The sequence below is a fragment of the Lepidochelys kempii genome, chromosome 17 (genome assembly GCF_965140265.1).
Source record: "Lepidochelys kempii isolate rLepKem1 chromosome 17, rLepKem1.hap2, whole genome shotgun sequence".
Taxonomy (NCBI): domain Eukaryota; kingdom Metazoa; phylum Chordata; order Testudines; family Cheloniidae; genus Lepidochelys; species Lepidochelys kempii.
In genome coordinates this window covers 12,768,885-12,790,635 of record NC_133272.1, presented here as the reverse complement: position 1 = coordinate 12,790,635, position 21,751 = coordinate 12,768,885, and the positions used below count along the sequence as shown (strand labels likewise).

The 21,751-nt window shown below is 40.5% G+C and overlaps 1 protein-coding gene across 12 annotated transcripts in view; it reads left to right on the top strand.

The window, feature by feature from the left end:
- The window catches only part of KCTD7 (potassium channel tetramerization domain containing 7), a 29,384-nt gene extending 9,115 nt beyond the window's left edge, over positions 1-20,269 (top strand). For 8 of the 12 annotated variants that reach the window (XM_073315072.1, XM_073315069.1, XM_073315067.1 and 5 more), the window contains 5 exons: positions 1,270-1,453; positions 2,127-2,296; positions 5,475-5,653; positions 6,823-7,195; positions 8,925-20,269. In XM_073315072.1, coding sequence (XP_073171173.1) covers positions 1,319-1,453; positions 2,127-2,296; positions 5,475-5,653; positions 6,823-7,195; positions 8,925-9,009 — 942 coding nt within the window. In that variant the 5' untranslated portion in view covers positions 1,270-1,318 and the 3' untranslated portion in view covers positions 9,010-20,269. The remainder of the gene's footprint in view (positions 1-1,269; positions 1,454-2,126; positions 2,297-5,474; positions 5,654-6,822; positions 7,196-8,924) is intronic. The other 4 variants (XM_073315068.1, XM_073315075.1, XM_073315074.1 and 1 more) reach the window with 4 other exon arrangements.
- Positions 20,270-21,751: the final 1,482 nt, after the last annotated feature.

The following is a 21,751-nucleotide window of genomic DNA, read 5'->3' as shown; positions in this document are numbered from 1 at the left end:
ATGGGTTTTGAAGGGAATTCAGTCCCCAGGCTGGAGGGATGATGAGGACACCCTGTGGATGTGTTGGAAATGAGGCTAGAATGCCAATGTGAGAGAAAGATAAGACCTGTAAGCAAAGGTCCTAATATTGGAGTGATGCTTGCTGCTTTGAGCAGTCCTGTTCGTGACAAAATACCAGTGTCCAGCCCAGAGTAATAACGTAAAAACCAGCTGCAAACTTAAGTGAGAATAATAGGATAACAAAGTGTGCATGCACTGCTAGAAATCTAAAAAGTTGTTTAAGCTGTGGTGTTTTTCCACTTGCAGAATGTACACAAGTCTTTTTAAAGGAGCAAAAGACCACAGCGAGAAAACAAAGTGTAGAGAGTGGTGGCAAAAGAGGAGGATTCAGTGCTGCCTGCTGTCTTCCCTGTTCCCTCCCTTACTAATTCCCCCCCACACTGCACAGAAGAGAGCACAGTATTTCCACCTGGTTGGCCTTGCTTTTCTGCTACATAAGATGGGCCTTTATTATCCACATCATGCTGCATCGGTCTAAATTCACAACAGTGTGAGACTCAATTCACAGGAAAACTTCGTCAACGTGTTTGTGGTTAGAATGCTAGATTTGTAGCTCGTTTTTTGGGGTTAATATTTTACATGAGTTGGTAGAACTGCACCAGAAGCCTTCAGGTAAGGCACAATGTGCAGAAAGCCCTGCTATAAGCATCTGAAGCTACTGCACTAACACACAGCAGAGCCAAAACTGCTTTGAAAGATGCAAGATGATTAAATGACTTGACAACATTATTGTAAACAATGACGGGATTACTACAGCACAGTCCAACCAATAAGAGAACAGCTTTCAGAACACAACTCTGTAAACAGCCAATTGCAATTTAGCGGCAGGTGAACCAATAGTTAATTGGAATTCAGCTGGGAAATGACAGCTCTGCTGCTGAAAAGAACTAAGCCAATCAAACACTGAATTGGGCAGCGTATGAAAATCAGCATTTTATTCAGCCAGTGACAGGGGTTCTCCTGCTCTGAGTCTGACAGGAGATTTCTTGGCACTGCTGGGCAGACTGCATTCCTCCAGATATATGTGCATCTGTGAGCTTGACTCACAGCACAATAATAATCATCCCTCTAATGATTCACTTCCCAATAATAACAGTGTCCTAAATTATTTGTACAAAGCAGGACAATTATGTCTCTCTGTCAGCCCTGTGATTGTCTGCAGCTGGTAGGGAAAGTATCCAGATAATTTGGGTCTTGTCTCTCATTTAGCATTGCCACGGCTGTCTGCCCGGCAGACCTGGTTACAAGAGCCAGAGGGATGGTGGTAGTCACAGCGCAGAACAAAGCCAGTGGAAATCTGGACGATGCCATGTCGAGTTCAGATGCAGAGGATGATTTCCAAGACCCTGGCACTCCTACTGCAACTCAGGCAGGGCACTTGCTGCCTCAGCAGGTAAGAGTGGTGTAAGACTGTTCTCCTCTGAGCTGGTGAGGTGCTTACATTTGAGCCTCCATTGTACAGTATCAGGGAATCCATTATTTCTCATGCTGAAGTCTCAAGAGTTTCTAGTTTAATTTCTATTGCCAACTAGCTTGGTGAAGGAAACTGAACTCCTTTTTTGCATGATAGCCAGGCGTATTACCCGCGAAACCCGTACCCTCCCCTCATCCACATTAGGATTTATCTGCTGTCTTCTACCCTAGAAAGAGAAGTGCTTGCTGCCTTATTGTAAATATAGGTAATTCTTACCCTCTAAACTCAGCACAACTCTTCCTTGACCTATATCTGCCAAAAGTTGTTACCCGCTCATTTCTTTCTCTGAACTGCTTCCTTCATTACCTTGTTTCACTCTTGGGTTATTGCCTTTCATGCAGCGGCTCTATGCTTGGAACAGTCTCCTCCTTCCTTTGTGCCAGGAGGTTCCCTCTCCCTATTCCTCCGCTCTTTATGAAACCTTCAGACTTCGATCTCCTCGCAGACTGTGTCTTTGTGCCATCTTGGATCTGTAATCTTATCCTGTGTTTCGTAGAGATTCTCCTCTGTGTGGGTCAAGGGATCTTGTCATATACATGTTTGTGAAGCACCACAGAATAACTTTTAAATAGTGATATGATTGCTTTTCCAGTTCCCAGAAGTTGTTCCGCTTAATGTAGGAGGCATGTATTTCACTACCAGGCTGTCAACACTAAGACGCTGTGAAGATACCATGTTGGCTGCTATGTTTAGTGGAAGACACTACATTCCAACAGATGCTCAAGGCAGATATTTTATTGACAGAGATGGAACTTATTTTGGGTATGTGCACTGTCCTTATTACTCTAATTTTGAAACTGTTACTGTGTTAGGAATCATTAATTTTAAGAATGCAAATGAATTCTTGCCTGTCTTCTGATTCAATCCCATTTGAATTGCATCTTTTTATCAAAGATTGGTGTGATTAACATGCAACTACAGTTTTTAAAACTTCTTCCAGAAAACTGTCAGATTTCTTGGTATGTTGTCGTGCAAAAAACCCTATTATTTAAAAACTAATTATTGTAACTCACTTTACAAAAAAACCTGAACAATGTTTTAGTCCTCAGCAGAAGTGTGTGTACATACAAACACACAAAAAAGCTCCATCCAGGGAGCCAAGTTGCTTGTACATTAAAAGTTGAGTATTTGACACCATTTCTTGTAATAACATGATTGTGGCCTCTTTTTTGTGATTTTTGTTGGTATTATCTTGTTGTTTTTACCCTAAAAGGGGATGGCAGTGATGTTCCTAGGATATTTGATAAAGTCCTCTTTTTGGTTGTTATGATTTTCAAATGTTTTATGGAACATTTGTAGAGATTCGTCCAAGTTTAGAGTATAACAGTGCTGTTAAGGAAAACACAATGCTAGTTGTCTGACTAATTTACAAGCTTGACTTCAGTGTAAAATATTCTTCCCTGTTAATCATACTATAATACTTAGAGGGGCCAAATCTTGTTTTGGATAAAATGGCAAATTTTTATCTTTTTTTCTTCCTCTTTTCTGTTGTCTGCGTTTTTATTTGCCTGAATTTCACATATCTGAATTTCAGGTATATGTAAATTCAGGTGAACAGATTAACACTACATGCTGATGAAATGTGTGGCACTGTTTCAAGCCTGCAGATATTTATTCACCTCCAAAATTGCCAGATTTTCTCTGAAAGAGAAATTGTTGTTTGAAATCTGGCCCAGCTCTAATTATAATGCACTTTAGAAAGCTGAAGGTTTAGGTAGAATCTATGCCTTTCGGGGATTTTCACTTTCCAACAAATAAATTCTGCAAAATGTAGTAGGATTAATCTTTGTTTTGCACGTGGACCAGCTACTCCCTGGACCAGTGAGAAAGTAAGCATAATAATTTTTTATTGTTTTAAAAAGACCTGTTTACATATTATAGGTGGAAAAACAATGCAGGGGTCAAAGAACTTCTTTTAAATTGCTGATGTCTGGTAGTGTTATATTCAGAGCTCTGTTATAATCCTTCTAAAGGTCTCAAACAAGATAGTAGCTTTCTTTTTATTATTTATTTATTTATTTTGAGCATGATTCTGCTAATATTTAGTTCCACTTGTTGGCAGTAATTGCTGCTCCAAATAATAAGCTTTTTCATGATCAGATCTTTGCTTGTAGAAATATATATTGGACATTCTAACCTCATTTCCAAAATACTTTTCCCAGAGGGATGTTCTTCATCTATCCAGTTGAGGACCTAATTCTCTTCAAAGCCAGTCAGTGCTTAATCCACCACAAAGTGCAATCTATATCAAGACAGAATTTCCTAGTATGATTAAGCTGATTTGTTTATTTGAAAACAAGTGTTGGCATTTGTGAGTTTCTTATTGCTGGCAACTGTCTTATTGGAAATTGAGTTAATTGTGATATACACTATCGAACCAAACCAGCACTTTATATATTTCCTGCAACATTATAAAGAAGGGCCAAGTAGCAGGTGTGTTCTTTGTTTTAGGTCATATGTTCACTAATAGGATTAATTAGTGAATGTTTGTAAAGTGGTTTTTCCATCTTCAAAGCATTCTGATCTAAACCATTGTTAAACACATTCAAATGAAACACTTTTTCTGTTGTCAGAATAATTGCAGAAGGCCCTAATCCTGTAAAGACAACTCCACAGCCAGACATTACAACCCCACCTGGAGCTCTTCAATGTTAGTGAGGTTTTCAGTGGGCCGAGGGATCTGCCCACATAGTTCTTTAGCAAAATCGGGTACTTAATGAATACAATTATCACTGTGAAAAGAAAAGGAGTACTTGTGGCACCTTAGAGACTAACAAATTTATTTGAGCATAAGCTTTCGTGGGCTACAAAAAAACTTCAAAAACAGACTCCACCGAGAGACTGCTGAATTGGAATTGGGGTGGGATCTGAGTTACTCAGGAAAGAAATTTCTGTAGTATCTGGCTGATGAATTTTGCCCATATGCTCAGGGTTTAGCTGATCGCCATTTTTGGGGTCGGGAAGGAATTTTCCTCCAGGGCAGATTGGAAGGAGGCCCTGGAGGTTTTTCGCGTTCCTCTGTAGCATGAGGCATGGGTCACTTGTTGCAGGATTCTCTGCTCCTTGAAGTCTTTAAACCATGATTTGAGGACTTCAATAGCTCAGATATAGGGGAGAGGTTTTTTGCAGGAGTGGATGGGTGAGATTCTGTGGCCTGCGTTGTGCAGGAGGTCAGACTAGATGATCATAATGGACCCTTCTGAGCTTAGTATCTATGAATCTATTTCCCCATGTTTATTCCCCCTCCTCCCCCTCAGATGTTCTTGTCAACTGCTGGAAATGGCCCACCTTGATTATCACTACAAAAGGTCCTGTCCTGTCCCGCCCCCGCTCTCCTGCTGGTAATAGCTCACCTTACCTGATCACTCTGGTTACAGTGTGTATGTTAACACCCATTGTTTCATGTTCTCTGTGTATATAAATCTCCCCACTGTATTTTCCACTGAATGCATCCGATGAAGTGAGCTGTAGCTCACGAAAGCTTATGCTCAAATAAATTTGTTAGTCTCTAAGGTGCCACAAGTCCTCCTTTTCTTTTTGCGGATACAGACTAACACAGCTGCTACTCTGAAAATTATCACTGTGTTCTCAGTGAGAGACTATAATCTGTGTCCTGTTTCAGTTTAAGAGATTAAACCGTCCTGAATGTTTTGTTTGCTGTGTTTTTAAACTGGGATCCCAACACTCCTAGCTTCACATACATCACATTTTCCCGCTGGAGGCTCAAAAATGCCAAATGCAACTCAAAATGTGCATTTGAAAATAGAGTTCACAGTTCATATAAGAATGAGAGCTGCTGCTTACCTTCTGAATTTGAAAATTGCTGGACTGAGTAAAATGGTGTCTCCATTTCATGTCAGATTAACAATTAAATTCTTTTTTTTCCCAAAATTTTTTTGAAGACTTGTTATTGAATAATATTTTCCCCCCTTCTGTTTAGAGACATACTTAACTTTCTGCGATCTGGTGACCTGCCTCCGAGAGAACGGGTGAGGTCAGTTTACAAGGAAGCTCAATATTATTCCATAGGACCATTGCTGGACAATCTAGAGGAAGTCCAGCCTCTTAAAGGAGAAAAAGTTAGACAAGCTTTCTTGGGCTTAATGCCATATTACAAAGGTAAACTAAAGAATATTGACAATGTATATTGTATCTTAGTATGTGTAGTATAAATAATGCTCAGAAGACTGAGTTTACTTTCTTCCTGTTCATGAAAACCCCCTTTGCGTATTTACCTCAGAACACTTAACACTATTAGAAAGTCCTGCGGTTCTGATGCTATTTCCTCTACACTGGAGTAATTTTGACCCAGATCCTCAAACTTATTTAGGCTTCTGATTTCCATTTCCAAGCTTCAGTTTTTGGCTTTGCTTTTGGGTAGTTACGCTCTAACATCCTAGCTCTTGACATCTTTGAAGCCCCCACACAGCACTTCCACCTGCATCATTCAAGGTGATGAGTGTTTTTCCTTAGACTTGAATGAGAGCAGGATCAAGCCCATAAAGTGTGAGAAGAGATTCTTGAACAAAACTATTTCTTTGAATCTGCATTGGTGGTTCTCTTGAGGCCTGCATCTCTTTCCTTGCATAAGAGGTTGTGCGTTCAAGGTCTTTAGGAAATGTTTCAACAGCTATTTATTATTTCATGTATTGTGCCTAAATGGGCTAAATACTTTATGGACATACAATAAACAGGCCCCTGCCTCAAAGAGCTTACAGACGACAATCAATTTTTTTGAGACAATAGCAAAACTACTGTGTTTTGCATTGTTCCTTGTAGACACATAATAACATTACCAACAGATCTTATCTGAACACAGCTTATATTAAAAATACGCTAGTCTGAGACCAGCCTTGAACTGAAGAGAATAATGCCATACATGTGACTTCACACCTAACTTAAAGACCAAAAAACCGGAGTTTTCTCAGTCTTGTGATTCTTTGGTTATTTCACAACTTGAACTTTTGGCATACTGCTCAAGCAGTCGTTATAAAGCTTGCAATCATAAGGTTGTGTATAACTGGAATTTAAAGTAGGGGTATATACATGCACACATAAGATATAAAATCAATATCACAGACACTAAACTCTCAATATGAATATGGATAATTTCATTATTGTAGGCCGTATCTAACTGCAAGCAACCCTTGAGTATATCTTTTGTTGCCTCTGGCATTGTTTTAAGAATAATTCATGCCACTTTGATGCAGTAATTAGATTCCACATGAAAACATTGTGTTCTGTTCCTCGCATGACATTCACTGTTTGTAACTTTTGTTGTTGTTTAGAACACTTGGAACGGATAATTGAAATAGCTAAGCTTAGAGCCATGCAGAGAAAAGCAAGATTTGCAAAGTTGAAGATCTGTGTTTTCAAGGAAGAAATGCCCATCACCCCATATGAGTGTCCACTTTTCAACTCTCTACGTTTTGAAAGAAGTGAAAGTGAGACAAAACTGTTTGAACATCACTGTGAAGTAGATGTATCTTTTGGCCCCTGGGAGGCTGTAGCTGATGTATACGATCTTCTGCATTGTATTGTGACAGACCTGTCAGACAAGGGAATTGCTGTGGATCATCAGTGCATTGGTGTGTGTGATAAACATCTGATAAACCATTATTACTGCAAGCGCCCCATCTATGAATTCAAGATTACTTGGTGGTGAGTTATTCTTTTCAGAAAGTGCATAAAAAGTCTTTTCTAGACAACAATTGCTTTTAATATTATCTTTTGCAATATGTCTCTGGAAGTGCATTGCTGCTGAGATGCACTGGAATCGACGTGCTGAAATGTTGGCTAATGCTTAGCTGTTCAGCAAATGGGAACCTGTTACATGATAATGTCTTGAAAAAACGAGCCTGAAACAAGATTCTTGGCTCAGGTATCTTAACTTGACACCTTCTGAAAGGTCCCCACCTGCTTGGTGCCTTTTCTGTAACAGCAGGGTCTGAAAAGTGGACAGTGCAACTTTCACTCTCTTTGGAGCAAAGTCATGGCTCCTGGTGGTGCTAGCACCATTTGAGAACATCTGTGGCTTCAATTTTACCAGCTGGTGTAATGGTTTTAGTCACTTCTGCTAGATTGATCACTCTATAAAGCCAAATACCACTCCGGTACAAAGATATTGATAATGCAACTCAGAAATACCTGATAGTTTAAATAAATAAGGGAAAAATGTCCTAAATGTTAATGTTGGTTGTGATTATTTCAGTTTTTCAAAAAATAGCTTTATTGAGACTCTGCATTACAAATATGTATTATAATAGTTCAATTATTTCCATTTTTATGACCAGAAGAACATCTAACAAATTCAGGCTACGTTCCTTAATACATTTAGGACAAATTACAATTCACAGAAAGCCTGTTCTCAGCATTAGAAATTCTAAATGTTTATTACACCTACAAAAAAGAAGCTATACAGTATACAGTAAAAGTATATATATATAAAAAAGTATACAGACGGGTCATTTGGAAAGGTTTTTGGAAAATGGGAGAACCCTACTGGTATGCCCCAATTAGCAAAGATAAAATGGGCACTCAAATATATGAATTACTGTAAACTTAACTCTTCCAGATCCAATGATAATTCCACATGATTCTGAAATGGAAGCTGGATGGTGAGACTTTATAAGCCAAGCCCTGAAAAAAAAAATTAAGTTACATGATGAATTTCCCTGTTTGTAGCAATAAGAAGTGTAATTGTTGACTTTGTAATTAATCTTTAAAGATTTCTCCGGCTACCAGCCAATGTGTCTCTGTAGCAGATTTCCTTTTAGACTGAAAGAGGCTATCCCAGGATCATCTTTCTTCCCTGAAAGTGATAGTTGAAATACCGAAATTTGTAAATGTCTCTCTTGAAAGCTCAAATACATCATTTTATCTAAAATGTAGGAATATATTTAAATCCTGGAAATATTACTATTAATATGGAGTATCTCAAATCATCTCCACTGTTTCAGGAAAGTCACTTGGGTTGGCCTCAAAATTTAATCTTGGAAATATTTATGTAAATTGTAGGCTGCTGTGTTACATTTCATTGGGTTGATTAATCTAATTTGTTGACCAGAAAGATCTTTGGGAAGGCAACTTGCATGTAAAATGTTTATCAAGAATTTCAGTAAGAGTCTTTGAATAGCATGTTCTGAACAAAAAAAATTGATTAGCCCTCATCCATACTGTTTAATTTAAGAGATTAGTGTAATCTCTTCTTTATAAGGCTGTACTTGGGGGGCTCATGACTTTGTATCTTTGTAAAGGAACAGTGTCAAGTGCTCGGGTTTAGGACTAGAATTTAGGTTTTGGAAAGGAAAAGGGGGAAGGGAGATAAACAGATTTTGTCCCCTTTTTTGTTTTTTTTTTTAATTTAGTTGAATCTTTTTTTAAATGTTAGGATTTCCCTTCAGTCTGAGAAAAACACCACCAACCTATTAGTGCATGAGAATCTGAAACTGAAACAATCTAGAAATGGCAAATGAAACTAACCAAGGTAGTTCACTAAGGCCTGATCTACACTGCAGAGGTAGGTCGAAGGAAGCCACCTTAAGTTGACCTGTTAATGTATGTGCCTACGCTACCGGGTTCTTTATGCTGACCAAGTCGCCTCTAATGTTGACTTCTGTAATCCACTTCTACGGGAGGCATAGCACTTAATTTGATTTTCATGGGTCGACTTCAAGGTAGTGCAGACGAGGCATTGTGTAATTCGACTTAATTGGCCTCCAGGTGGTGTCCCACAATGCTCATCTGTGACCACTCTGGAGATCATTCTCAATCTGCTGCACTGCAGCCAGGTACCCAGGAAACAGCCCCTCCCTTGCTAGAGCACCGGGAATTTTTGATTTCCCATTTCCTGTTTGATCAGCATTGGGAGCATGCCAGCTTAAGCACAGCTAATCATGGAGATTACATGCCCCAAACGTGCTCCAGCCTGGTCTGCACAGGAGGTGGTGGATCTCATCGCTGTGTGGGGAGAAGTCTGTGCAGGCAGAGTTCTGATCCAGCAGAAGAAACGCTGACATCTATGTAAAGATCGCTCATGGAATGGGGGAGAAGGGCTACATGAGGGACACACAGCAGTGCCGTGTGAAAATAAAAGAACTTCGCCAAGGGAGGCAAACAGTCGTTCTGGTGCTGAACCCCACACATGCCAGTTCTATAATGAGCTGCATGCGATTCTTCGGGGTGACCCTACCAGTTCCCCCACAAGCAACATGGACACATCACAGGTGTGTGAGTCTAGGGACAACAAGGAGGACAATATGGTGGATGAGGAAGAGGAGAATGGGAGACAGGTGAGCGGTGGGTCCATTCTCCCCAAGATCCAGGAAATATTTTTAACCCTGGAGCCCTGTGGGTTGCAGGACATCATGGTGACCCACCATGATGCTGGGGAAGGCACCTCTGGTGAGTATACAGTTACAATCAAAGTCCAGTTAAACTTTAGCGGGCGCACACATTCAGTGGTATTGCATATTTACTCTGAAGAAAAAGTGAGGTGCTGTGGCTCTTTGCTTACAAGAGGCTGCTCCAGCTACGCAAAGGGTGGCCCCCGGAAGTGACTGTTTGTGTGGACTGGGCTAGCCCGGGAATCATCCATGGATATCTCTAGGACACTTTCATGGAGGTACTCTGCAATCCTTTGCAGAAGATTTCTGGGCAGGGCAGTCTTATTTCTTCCACCACAGTAGGACGCTTCCCCATGCAACTCCTGAATTAATTCTGCTGGCATCATTGTGGTACACAGCATAGCAGCATAAAGACTGGGTACGTACCCAGACGCTTGCAGCATCTCCTTCCTTTCCGCCTCTGTTACCCTCAGGAGACAGTTAGCACATAGGGTCACCTAGGGGAAACGGTTGAAGTTCTCAGTAAAAGTGCTCTTACAAGGGGTAAAAAAGAGCATGTAGACCTCCTCCCCCAACCCAGATGCCAAATCGCCAAACCACATGGCCGCTAATGTGCCTTTACTGTTCTCGGCATGGATTGACAAGTAGTTTAAGTGGCTGATAGAGGATTGGGGCCCACATGTGAGATTCTGCAATTTGAGAGTGAAAATGCCCCCCAGCCCCTGTTTGTAAACAGCTTCCCGTGGTGCTATGGGGAAAGGCCATTGTTTGACTAGCTACCTCTGCTTCCGACATGAGCCTGCCATAAACTTCATTAAAAGTGCGGTCACCCGTGACTTGGGGGGCTATTCACCATGGCTGGAACAGCAAAACGCACAGTTATGGATTTTGATTGTTCTGGCTTGCACCTAGTGTAATAAAAGTGGGTTGGTTTGTTTTTTTTTAATGAAAACAGCTTTGCTATGGAAACATTTTATGCATGTACAATGGCTCCTTTCTTTTTTCCCATGACTGACCCCCAGCTGGAAATGTGTCCTTTGGCATGTCATCAACACCTGAAAGCAGACTTTCGCTGATTAGAAGAAGGTGAAAGAGAACACGGGAGGACATGTTCACCGGGATAATGAACACCTCCGGGACAGCTGAGACAGAGCTGAGAGCGTGGAGGATTTAACTGTCTGAGAAGTTAGACGTGAACATGAAGAGCAGGAAAGCTTCCAGTGAGCAAGAGTGTGCGGTGCAGGATGAGATGCTTTGGATTATGAGGGACCAATCAGACATGTTGAGGCATCTGGTTGAACTACAGGAACAGAAGCAGGAGGGTACAGTCCCTCTGCAGACTCTAGTGGACAGCCAGCCAATATCGCCTGGCACAGAATCACCCTCCGCCAAGCGTTCCATTAGTCATGGGAGAAAAGTCCATTATCCCTTTCACTTACCTCAGGAGGAGGGTACAAGGAACAGAAGGTGCTCGTTCACAGATCTTTAATGGTCTAGAATGCAGTGTTACGTTAAACAGCTAAAAATTTTACTCCTGTTCCAACTTTACAACCCCTTTTCCCCAAGGCTAACTTTTTTTTCTGTTTTCCATCTTTACTTATGTTTGTTAAATAAAGTAAATGGATTTGAGAAATACATGTTCTTTATTGAGTAGAAGGAGTGGGTGGGGGGTTGGCTTTGCAGGGACAGTGATGCAAGGCAGGTGAAGGTTTGGGAAAGCACAGTGCAGACAAGCAGCTCACATTACTGTGCCTCATTATTGAAACGGATTTTCAAAGCCTCGTGGATACGCAGCACCCCATGCTGTGCTCTTCTTATTGGTGTGTGGCTCTTCAAAAATGGCTGCCATGCAATCTGCCTCAACTGTCCACCCCTGCGGAAAATTTCCCCTCCTTTTTCCCCCACAGATATTATGGAGCACACAAAAGGCAGCTATAACCATGGGGATGTTCTCTTCACTAAGGTCCAACCTGGTTAGTAAACTTCTCCAGTGCCCTTTTAAACGACCAAAGGCACATTCAACCTCCATTCTGCACTTGCTGAGCCTATAGCTGAACTGTTTCTTACCGCTGTCCAGACAGCCGGTGTATGACTTCATGAGCCATGGGAGCAAGGGGTAGGCTGGCTCCCCCAGGATAACTATAGGCATCTCAGTGTCGGTTTATATACTCTCTGGCAAGGTGGTCTGGTTCCAAGATGGGAATATGCATGCCATCTATCGCCCCATTGCAATTAGGGAACCCCATCACGGCAAAACCATCCACTATGTCCTGCACATTTCCCAGACTCACTACCCTTCGTAGCAGAAGTCGATTAATAGTCCTGCACACGTGGAACACAGCAGCTCCCACGGTTGATTTTACCTACTCCAAATTGTTTCTGCACTGACCGGTAACTGTCTGGCATTGCAAGCTTCCAAACAGCAATCGCCACTTGCTTCTCCACTGTCAGAGCAGCTCTCCTTTTTGTGTTGCTGAACTGCAGGGCAGGGGAAAGCTCTGCACAAAGTTCCTGGAAGGTGGTCTTCTGCATTTGAAAGTTCGGCAGCCACTGCTCGTCGTCCCATACCTGCAAAACGATGCATTTCCACCAGTCGGTGCTTGTTTCACGGGACCAGAAACGGTGCTCAACAGAGTGTAGCTGCTCTGTGACTGCCAGCACCAACTGTGAATTTTTTTTTATTTTATTTTTTTTAAAATTTTCAGTGGCTTGCAGCAGGGCTGCTTGCAGGACATCGCGATGTTCCGCGTGGCGGACCCTACTTCAGCTCTGGAAATACTGCAGGCAGAGGCGTGAGGTTTTTGAGATGCTCACAGCAAGAGTGCACAACTAAGCAGGCTCCATGCTTCTGGGGTTATGGCTTACGCGTGGCAGTTTTAAGGTGTGAAAACCGCTGGGTTGTTTGCCATTGATATGAGGGAGGGAGGACGGTGCATCATGGGATGCCGACGCACTGTTCCCATTCTCCTGTGCAACATTTTGGTCCCATGAGGCATTGCACAAAATTCCCAAAACACACTGTTGCAAGTTGCACTTTGGGATAGCTCCCCACAGTGCACTGCTTTGTGCATCGATGTAGGCGCTGCTAGTGAGGGCGCACTCCATCGGGACAATGAGCATGGTGTGGCCACACACAATTGACTTAATTTGGAGGCTTGAGGTTGAATTAGACAAAGTGACTTAAATTTTGTAGCGTAGACAAGCCCTAAGTTGAGTGAAGACTTGAATGAGTTCTTCACTTGTCAGCTCGCTCCTCAACTTTGGTTTCTTTGTAGGGGAAGGGATCCTTAAGCCACAGACAGAACTTTTTACTAAACAGCCTCCTTCAGATCCAAAATACGAAACTTATGAGCCTAAGCTTCTTGTTAGGAGAAATGCTTTATTTAATGACTAAGTAGTCATCATGAACTGGGTAGTTCAGTGGTGCTTGCCCAATTCTCATGTCTTTGTATAAATGGAACATTGCTGTGGTCTGAGTTTCAGCATTGTTGACAGAAATGGGAATCTCAGCTGCAGTGATTAAAAACATACTTTTGGGCTTGACTATCTTCTGATCACATTTTAGAAATTTCCAAGAGAAGCTATGATGGGGATTTTGTTCTTTTTTATCATGTTTATTTCATGAGGTAATATTCTGGCACTAACATTTGTGCCAGTAGATTACATGCCAACTTATTCTGGTTCACTATATTAAAAAGAAATGGACAGGAGGAAGAAAAACTTGTTCTTGTATCATTTGTAACTTAATTAAAGCCCTACCACATTCTCTACCAGACATTGAAAACTTTAAGTCCAGTTTAAAGAAAAGCCCAGACATAAGAACCATTGTGCTTTCATTATGAGCATACTTTCTGTGTCTTGTGATTTTAATTTGTGAGAGTTGACAATATTGCTATTGGCTGGACTTGTTCTAAACAAAATCTTTTACCGTGATTTAGATGTTGTTACTGCCTAATATGTGTTCATTTTTTGACAGAAACTGAGAAGAATTGTGCAGGAGGATGTCAGGGGAGTATACTCCGATAACTGCTTTAAATAACTTTATTGACTTAACTTTTCTTGGCAGATACCATCACATTTTGCAAGTTCTAAATTTGAAAAATAAAACAAAACAAAACACTGATCAGCTAACCCTCATATATATTTAATGAATGATGTGTAGTTGTATAATGACTCCAGACATCTGCATAACACTGAATTTTTTTCAATGACTTTAGAACCTTTCTTAGGGCTTATACCCAGGCACATCCAGGAAAATTCATCCAGATAATTAAAGGTGTGATTTTAAAGTGGATTAGTTAAACTTCATTAAATCTCTTTGTGGGCGCTGTTATTCAGAATTAAAGTGGCCTTAATTCAATTTAGTTTAGTTAACTTCCAAACTGAATTAAGGCCATTGCAAGTTTTGAATGAAGAGGTTCTTGCAGGATTTTAATTTGGTTTAACTAGTCCACTTCATATTCACAATTTTAGCTAATTCAAATTAATTTTTCCTGGATGTCCCTGTGTAGACAAGCCATTAGTTAAACACTCTGTCTCTATTCAGTTATGTCCCTGCACATCTCTCCGCCTATCTGCCTATTTCTCTATCTCTGCCTAGTCTAAAGGCTGGTCTACACTAGGAACTTACATCTGTATAGCTACATCTCTCAGGGTATGAAAAATCCACACCCTTGAGAAACATACTAACCTAACTCCAGGATAGATAGCGGTAGAAGAATTCTTCTGTTGACCTAGCTACTGCCTCTTGGGGAGGTGGATTACCTATGCCATCGGTGTAGGTAGTGTCTAAACTGAAGTGCTGTTGCAGTGCAGCTGCAGCATTAAAGTGTAGACATTGAGTATTTATACCATTCTGTCACTGCAGTATCTGAACACTTATAAGGTATATTTCCTGTGCAGAATCTCTCGCTTATCTGGATAAACATCAGGGCCTCTGTTCCATTCTGATAAATGGATCATGTGATTGTTTCATGTCATCAACATCGTTTTGTTATGAATGTCATGCTGCCCTGCCTGTTGTCAGAGGAACGGTAAGTGCAGCCTGTTTAGCCCCCAAATGTATATACCTAGAAGTATGGTGCATCTTTCGCAGCATCTTTGGAGAGGACGACTATCATTTTTTCGTTCTCCAGTGATGCCGAAGGGAACCTGCTAACAGTGAGTGGAATATTTCATGTAAACCTTCCAATTGTTTTCAGTGTGCAAATTGCAAAAGCTGGATTACAGTGAAATCTCTGCTAATTGTGATGACTTAGGGGAGAGAAATTGTTAAGAACTGAGTTCTGTTTAATTATTTTTTAGGTTGCTGCATGCTCAAATATTTGCATTAAAATTATTAGCCTCTTAAAAACCTCTGTATATGCATTGGCTAGTGGTCTGAACAGAGCAGAGAGACCTGGATCCTGTTATTGGTTTTCCAGCTGACTTGTTGTGTGGCCTTGGGCAAGTTGCTTAACCTCTTCGTGCTCCAGTTTCACATCTGTAAAAAGGGAATAACGATACCTCCTCATCTTTGTGACATACTTTGAGAGCTTAATATTAAAAGTGCAAAGTGGTACATTTTAAAATGTTGTATCTATGAAAGGCACCCGCCAGGAATGGGATGAGGTTTATTTTACTTTAAGGAAGGTATGTTTTAGTGTCCCAACTAGTTGACAATTGCTTCTTGAAAGGTAACTACAGATTCGTAGGACCTAAGAATGTAACAAAACGAGACAATGAGCCTTCCTTGTGCTGCTCATAATGGCCCTTTTTGCCTATATACCACAATACTACATGAGGGTTGCCTGGCTATGATACAGAGCAGAACACATTAGCTGTATAGGCAGCTAAATAGTGGATTAAAATAGGTGGTAATTAATAGTTGGAATTTTTTGGGACATAAATTATACATTTTGTCTCATGGGTGTAGAGATTTTGTTCCCCTGGTGCTGGCATCTTTGTTGATTAATGATGCAGACTGGCTAACAGCCACTGGCACAGTTTACTTCTTTCCCTCCGCCCTTCCGTGTTCCTGTTTTTCCTTTGAGACCCTTGATTTGTTTTTGTAAACTGTTTTTAAACCTAGTTCCTGATCTGTTCTTTACACTCAACATAGCATGTAACTTTTTTTTTTTTAAGTATTGCCATTGGTAGAAGCAATAAGATTCAGATTTGCACAGCAAAAATGTTCTGGAGTCGCCCTGACAGATTGAGTAGAAATGTAGGGAGTCTATCAGGGGAATACTGTACAATCTAGTAACAACAAAGAATGAATTCATTAACCTGAAAGCTGTAGGTAGGCATCTTTTCTTACTTTGGCTTTCCCGGCTTCAAGCACTCACTGGAGCGGAGACTAGCACAGGGGCTTGGGGACACTCTTGCCAGACACTCAGGGAGGACGTTTATAATTTATTTTTTCCACAGGGGACACCAATGAACCCTAAAGCCCTCCACATAGCAAGCATCAGTGTTGTGTGTGAAAGATATTTCAATGTATCTAAACTGAGCTGCACAAAAATCCACAGTAAATGGTGTGTGCATTTGTTTGAGGGAATAAATGAAGAATGGTGCATTGACCGTAATTTTGTATTTCTAGACTTCTTATCTTTCTTTTATTTAACACAGTTATTATATACTAGGTCTTTTCTATAAATATTTAGCTGGGTCATTGAGAATGAGCAGAAGTATCAATTTACATTTGCAGTGTAATTCAAAAGGGGGTAAATGTGTCTAAAATGTAATTCATGTAGGCCCCAATCCAGCAAACAAGCCTATAAACTTTGATGGGATATATTTGACATTAAGAACGTGTTTAAATGCTTTGCTGGATCAGACTCAGACTGAATTTTAAATGTGCTATTGTGACTTTTAAATATGTAGTTCTTAGAGCCTGGTATGGACATTTCGAGGTCTCTTGTTTCTACACATGCATTACTCCTGTTACTGTCAGTGGGAATTGTGCGTGTAAAATAATTAAAATACATAGCCCTGAGTAGTGGTGTTTAACCTTCAAAGCAGTTTACAAATATTGACAACTGAATTCTCACAATAGCCGTTTCATGTCACGAGCTAGCCTTTCTGTTTTACAGATAGGGCAACTGAGTCAGGTAGATTAAATGACTTGTCCAAGTCCACAGATCGTGTTTGAGCTGGAGTGAGCATATAGGATATCCTGGTTCCCTATCCTTGTGCTCATACCTATCCCTAGACTATAGACTATCCCTATTTTATTTAAATTGCTTATGTATGTCAACATTATTTGAAATCTTGATCACTGACTTTCTTCAGTAACAATTTTCCTTTTGAACGTAGTTAGCCAAGATATGCTGCAGAAACTGAACTTTCTGTATCCTAATGTATGTGTGTTTGGCTGGTACAGACACTTAAAATATTCCATATATGGTCAATTGTAAAATATAGTTCAACTAATCATCCATTCTGGAGTCTCAGAAGATTCAAATGCGTGGCACAGACGAGCATGTGGATATTTGGGACTAATTGGATTAATGCTAACCCATGAAAATGATTGTGAACACTTGCCAGGGGAATGCTTTTTAGAGCATGTCTCTCCTGTGTTTAGGAATGTTATGTGTGGAAAACTTCCATTGAATTAAGTAATTCTATCATGATCATCAGCAATTGGTTTCTGGATTCTTGCAGTGAGGTTTGCTTTAGCTTATATGCCCCCCCCCTCTTTTTAGACAAATAGGCATAACCTGAAAGCATTCCAACAAATACAAAGTTCAGTCTGTTATTTACAGGAACTCTTCCTTGATTCTTAATAAGCAAGTCCCTAAAGAGGATCTAACCATGTACTTGGCAATCTAATTGAAATGTATTTCGACAAACCTTTGCTTAGAATGACGATTGATTAAACCGCAAGACATAGCAGTCAGCATAGTGGAGCTGGGTAATACAAGTCCTTGAAAGTAAGAGCCAAAGCCTCCTGTGTATCCAAGGATGCATTAATTTTACTGAATACACAGCCTGGCTAGCTTTAGTGCCATTTTAACACAGACACTTTGCTAAACTCAAAGGGTTAGTGGTACTTTAAGGTTATTTTTTTTAAATGGTTACTGTGTTAAACAGTAATCAAATTTTACTGAAACTTTTGGGGGCAAATTATCCTGATTTATACCCTGTAAAAGTCATGGCAGAAATTAACCAGTTTTCTTGTTTACGGTTTCCAATATATTTTTATGCTTCATGACTGAATATCTATGTTCTGATGTATTTTTCTATAATGCATCCTTCCCAGTGCTTTTAGCATTTTTAGCATTTTAGCACTTTTTATTACAAACACTGGAACTGGGAAGGTTTTTTTATTTCATAACTTATTTCCCCACTCTAGTTATGAATGACAATTTCAGTGAGATACTGCTCCCCTCCGCCCCCCTTCCAGTTTTCCAGCTTTAAGAGGCATAAGGAGATCAAGTGACTAGCCTGAGGACACACATGGAAGTAATGACTGTGACTGGATTCTTCCTTGTTCCCTGCTCTTTGTTCTAACCTCTAAATCATACATATGTAGTCTACTTAAATGCTCTAGGTTTAGAAAGTTTATCTTGTATGCAGGAGTTTCAATATCTACAGTGAGAGCCAGAATACACCTTAATTAAAAAAATCCCTGAAGTTATTGGTTGGCAGTTGCTATAGAGACACTGAAGAGGTGTCCTTGAGTCAAACAGTGTCATCTTATTTCTGTTGCGTCTCCCTTTATTTCACCACTCTCCTTTTACTCCCTATAGAGCATTAGTAATTTTTTAAAAGTAACATCAATTTACACATAAGCGAGTTCATAGTTTTTGGAGGTTGTTTTTAGTAACGTAAAGAAGTTAGGCCAAGGATGCCCATACTTTGGGATTCTGAGGGGCTTACTGGTGGACTTGCCAGATCCTGAGGACTACATCATATGTGAGTGTCTCTTCCTGTTGTTCATCTTAAATTAGGACTTGATTCTATAAACATGGTGGCAGGTCATGATCTTTTGGCCTCAGTCAGCAATAGTGGTCAACGAGGCACATTCTTCCCCTAGCTTTATCTTCACAGGTCACCCTGGCTTATGGATGACCTGGGGAAAATGACATGATAGGGAAGACAGATGCACTGGTGGTGAAAGTCTCATGCCAAAGCTGATAGTTTGCATCATACAGACTTTTTGAATTCTCATGCTGTGGTAGTGCCGGAGGCAAAGAAATGTTTGTCTCCATCATAGCATCTGTGAAGTCTGTCGGTGGATCTGTTCCTGGTGGTGGATAGCTTGGCTAATCTGGGTTGTCTGCACCTGGTTGCCAATGTGAGTCTCTTCTGTTGTAAGGTTTCAGAGTAGCAGCTGTGTCAGTCTGTATCTGCAAAAAGAAAAGGAGGACTTGTGGCACCTTAGAGACTAACAAATTTATTTGAGCATAAGCTTTCGTGAGCTACAGCTCACTTCATCAGATGCATTCAGTGGAAAGGTAATGCAGGTTAGTTTGGGGGCGAAATGGATCAGATTTAGACTGAACTATGTCCATGGAGGCAGGGTTTCCCCTGCTTGAGTTTCAGCCAAGGTCGCTTAGAGTTTGTGGATGTGTTGGAAGAACTTCATGCCATATCCTGTGCTTAGGATCCTTGTGCTTCCTGGGTGGCAAAGATCAGTGCAGAAGTACTGGGTCATACAACTGATCATCAGCCAGAAAGGGCAATGATACAAAGCACAGAATATAGCATGAAGTTCTCCCAACACATCCAGAGCCTCTGTGAGCTAGTGCCCGGGACACTTTGGACACAGGTGGCTTTAAGTAAGCACTGGAAGTACTGAGCCTTGTAGTTATGCTGATCTATATAGTTACTTACAGCTTCAAAAAAGAATAAATTTTTGTAATGCTTTTTAGATTGTCCCTTGCACTATAGAGGAGATCTAAGATGGCTTTAAATTTTCTAATTGTTTAACATTTTTAAAAACAAACCCTCAAGGTTGTTTCATTTTTCTTTCTGTGAATGAGCTGAGTCTGATCTGGGAATTCTATTTATTTATTTTATATACAGATCTTCAGATGGATGTTACTTTCCAGGACAAGAATTTTTGGTCATTTTACTTTCACAGGTTTAGTATGAGTTTACAGATAGTGCTTTTATAAGGATTTTTATTTTGTCATGTTTTACATTTTGTCAGCAAGATGTTGTCTCTATGCATTATAATCCTGAATGCCTTTGAAAAACCAATCCTAGATACTGATTGAAAGTTGGAGATATTCAGTGTCTGCAAATGTGTGGGGTTGTTTTTACATTTTAAATAAGTTTGTGAATAATGTTAATTTAATATTGTGGATATTGTAGCACTTTGTCTTATGTATTTTCAATTCCATGTAAACTATGTAATCTATGTATTTCATTTAATGTGTAAAAGAAAAAAAATTATGTATAGTCTGTTGTGAAATAAAATATATTAACTTGTTTTTTTATAATCTGAACAAATATAGATGTGCACAAAAGCCTCTCAACCAAAATCTGATTTCAGAAAGTTTTGAACAAAGTATTAATCTATTGGATTTTATCTACAGTAGAGACAGAAATGGCCTTGCCACACACTAACTAAAACATTAAAGGTATTCATAGGATAGGTAGGGTTTTTCTTTGACTTAATGGATCCAGTGCTGCTCCTGTTGTCGTCTTTCTGGATATGTGTTTGGTTTGAGCTCTGGTATCTTGGGGGAGGGGGGGATCAATGGCTGAAGTCATAGCCTTGGAACTCTGCCCCACTACTCACTACTACCTCCTGAAATATTGTTGAGCATCATGACTAATTGACATCAATGGCCTGCTTTCCTCTCTTTGGTATGCCTATGTTGGGGCTGTTGTGCATGAGAGATGCTTCCCTTGCTCTGTTATTGCAGTGCCTCCTTCCCCAGCTTATCAAGTGGAGTGGATGGAACCTAGGGTCCTCTGTGTAACAGACGATTGATTATGGGTGAGAAGTAAGACACTACACAACCCGTTCAAACTTACTTAGGTGGTGGCGATTCCCACTAGAAGGATTAACGCAGTGTTTACAGTCTCACTTTGTGATGGAAAGAGTTTGCCCTTGTTTCAATTAGACATTTACAAATCCCTCCCCACCACCTCATTCAAATTCAGTTGATAGTTCTTTTCCTACCTAGCCACTTGCAGCTCTTGCCACATGCTATACAACGCTAAAACTAGGAGCAAGAAGCTTAATGGTAGTTGCTGAGCTGCATGTACTCAATAAGTCAAATGCAGCTCAATTCATTTAACCGGAATTTACCAAAAAACCCACACCCCATGCACAACCAACCCAACAAGCACTGCTCATGTCTGTGGTGAGAGCTGGACGGTTTCAGACCCAAAGGTGAAAGTTAGAGCCTTTGTCAATGAAAGGCAGTTGGGGAGGGAGGGAGGAAACTGTTTTTGTTTGAATAGAAGTAATCTTAACTATTTTTCTCCCTGAGGCAAGCACCATAAATAAAACATGCCTCCTAAGCATTCATCGGGCTGCCCAGTCTGGAAAATGCCAATGTTCTGATTTAAAGGCTAAGCAGCTGTGGGAGTAAGGCCAGTTGCAGACTGTAAGGGGAGCAGGGATGCCATTTCTGATGGTTTTGGAAAGAGAAAAATGTGAGCTTTGCTCCTGCAGAGAGGTCAAATTCTGAGTGTGGGTCTCTTCCCTCATTCATACACTATGTAACACATGTAGAATAGCATCAGAGGGGTAGCTGTGTTAGTCTGGATCTGTAAAAGCGGCAGAGTCCTGTGGCACCTAATAGACTAACGGACGTATTGGAGCATAAGCTTTTGTGGGTGAATACCCACTTTATCGGCTGCGTGTAGAATAGTGAGAGGTAGGTCTCTTGACGTTATCACATTACAAGTCAGACACAAGCCTGGGGTC